Here is a 2,631-nt window from a genome sequence, read left to right as displayed (position 1 = left end):
TTAATGGAAACGAAGCGTATCTTTTTCTTACAGATGCACCACTCACTGTTCAGCTTTCTATGTGCATTTTAGGTTTCCCATTTTATTTTTTAACTTATTAACTCTGACAAGTAACCTCTTGGTAGTGAACAATTCATTTTTCTGATTCAAAGTGAACACGAGTGCCCTAATCCCCTAATGGGAATTAATTGCATGTTTCAGTGCTTAACTCTGATCCTTTCTCAATCCCCACTGGGACAAGTTTCTTCCTGAAGGATCTGTGTTTGTTATTCAAAACACAATATGAAAGGTAATGATTTTTCTTATAAAAGGGAGTCAAAAAGACTGAATATTAATGCTCTCTTTATTGTGAGGGAATGAGCTGCATCCAAAAAAAACTTGCTTATGTCATGAAGGATAAATTACGCTGAAGTATATCTGATAAAATACAGGGAGGAAATCAGTGCAGTCTTTTTTCCTGAAGTGAAAGCAGTTTGCCAGTAGATAAAGGCACAAACCATTTTTGCTTGGAAAACTATTCAGATACAGAGAAAACCTGTTTACTTCATCAAGGGGGAAGTTGCTTTGCTACTGAGGATTTTCAATGACACTCTCTTGGCCAGCAATGTACCCTTTTGGATGCCCAACCTGATTTGACAGTTTACTTAAATAAGAGCAAATAGGAGGAAATACATGAAGTTTCTTTTCCTGGTCTGTTTTAAAAGATTTTTTCAAACTTGAAATTCACTGTTCAATGACCCTCTTTCCAAAAGGAGGTGGAGGTGCTCCTCTGCTGTTGGGTGTCTGGCCCAGCCAGCCAGCTGTGGCTGAGGCAGCTCTGCCCAGTAGTCGGTGATGGAGGGCAAAACGTAGGAAACCATCAAACAGTGCAAGAACTGCCTCTGCCCTTCAGAAACGATAGGGGATAAACGGAGCACAGCATGAAAAATAACCCAGGAACGATGAAGGTATCTCTTCCCCCCTTTACCTTTCAGTAAAGCCAGCCTTTTAGCCCATTTAAACACCAGGTTAAACTTGCTTTTGTGTGTTGCTGAGCATTACACCACACACTTCCTGCAGCACAGCTCTGTCATGGTGCAAGAGAGAAAAATGAAGAAAGGTTTAGAGCTTTACCAAGACTGAGGAATGCACTGGCTGATGTTGAGGATTCCTTAAGAGGAACCATGGGCTGTAATGTGACTACAGAAAAGAACTGCAAGGCTGACTTGCCGCTGGTATCTAGTTTTCAGTGTTAGATCTCTTGACTGAAAAGTTTCAAGAGATAATTGGATTTAGAATGATATTTAAGTGTGGTTTAGGACTACAAGGCCCCCTTTGCACACACCCAAACAGTCTTTGTGTGCACAATGCGTCTTGGTGTGGGTGAGGTTCTCCAGAACGTTGGCCAGTGAGGCTGTGTGGATAACATACACCTTTGTCTTTCAGCTGCTTTTGCAGGTACGATGGCTCGTGTCTTTGTCTATGGCACGCTTAAGAAGGGCCAGCCCAACTACAAGCACATGATCAACACAGCCAAGGGGCTAGCGAAATTCCAAGGACGGGGCCGCACTGTGGAGAAGTACCCGCTGGTGATTGCAGGCAAATACAACATTCCTTACATGCTGAACATCCCGGGAACAGGACACCACATCACTGGGGAGATTTACTCGGTTGACGACCAGATGCTGCAGTTCCTGGATGAGTTTGAAGGCTGCCCAGACATGTACCAGCGTACCCTGATGAGAATCGAGGTGGTGGAGTGGGAAGGGAAGGGTGGTGTGGGCGAGGCACGGGCAGCTGCTGAGGGCATTATAGAGTGCTTTGTGTACAGCACAACGACATATCCGCCCGAGTGGGTCGGCCTCCCCTACCATGACAGTTACGACTCTTCAGGGAAACACGGCCTCTCCTATGTCCTACGTGAAAGCCGGGATTAAACACAGGAGGTGATGCAGCCCGCCTGAAGACATAGTACTAAGCATGTGTTGATCAGTAACCTTTCCAGGAAAGCTGTAATACCTTGTCATTAAAATGCAGGATCTCTTGTAACCTTCCCAACCCAGGAGCCTTGGCGCTAGATTTGAAGTCTTGTAGACCCACAGATGGGGACTCCTGTCTGGCTAAGCCCGTGTCCTCACCACCGCTAACCTGCGAGTAACTGGGTTTGCATGAGGTGTAAAATAACTATCTGTGCACATTGGTTTTGTGGTCTAACTGTAAATTCTTAATTCCCTCCCCTTTTGCCTCAGTGCTTTGACAAATGTTCTTGGGTAGTTCTCCAAGGTGGGTGGAATAACAATGATACGATTGCACTAACAGCTGAAACTGATTTTAAAAAGTCGTGTCTGCAAGCAAACTGAAGCACAACTCATGTTTAATGTTGACTTGTAATGGTGTTTAGTAGGTTACTGAATGTAAACCAGGAGAGATGACAATATAGGTACTATGCACTTCAAGACAAATACGAAATGGCTGGAGAAATAGAGAACATTTAAAGACTATTCTTACTCTGTATTGCAATGTTCTTCTGAACTGGAAAGGAGTATTTTTAAAACCTGTTTAGTTTTATAAGGTACTGTGAAAAAGTACTAAGAGCGCATAAGAAAATTACATTTAAAATCATATTTTAAATTTAGCATCCTAAGCACTTTA

At 43.3% G+C, this 2,631-nt stretch overlaps 1 protein-coding gene across 1 annotated transcript; it reads left to right on the top strand.

Moving 5' to 3' along the window:
* Positions 1 to 1,425: 1,425 nt before the first annotated feature.
* On the top strand, positions 1,426 to 2,028 carry GGACT (gamma-glutamylamine cyclotransferase). Its single transcript, XM_057402105.1, has one exon. The coding sequence runs from the start codon at positions 1,443 to 1,445 to the stop codon at positions 1,914 to 1,916; it is 474 nt and encodes a 157-aa protein (XP_057258088.1). The 5' UTR covers positions 1,426 to 1,442; the 3' UTR covers positions 1,917 to 2,028.
* The last annotated feature ends 603 nt before the right edge of the window (positions 2,029 to 2,631 follow it).

Source organism: Pezoporus wallicus, unplaced genomic scaffold (assembly GCF_028554395.1).
Source record: "Pezoporus wallicus isolate ANWC-B61680 ecotype Strahan unplaced genomic scaffold, APGP_CSIRO_Pwel_v1 contig_6520, whole genome shotgun sequence".
NCBI lineage: Eukaryota > Metazoa > Chordata > Aves > Psittaciformes > Psittacidae > Pezoporus > Pezoporus wallicus.
This window is presented reverse-complemented; position numbering and strand designations above follow the sequence as displayed.

What these genes read in the sequence shown, in the direction of transcription:
- GGACT (XM_057402105.1), top strand. Translation starts at nt 1,443, where the DNA reads ATGGCTCGTGTCTTTGTCTATGGCACGCTTAAGAAGGGCCAGCCCAAC.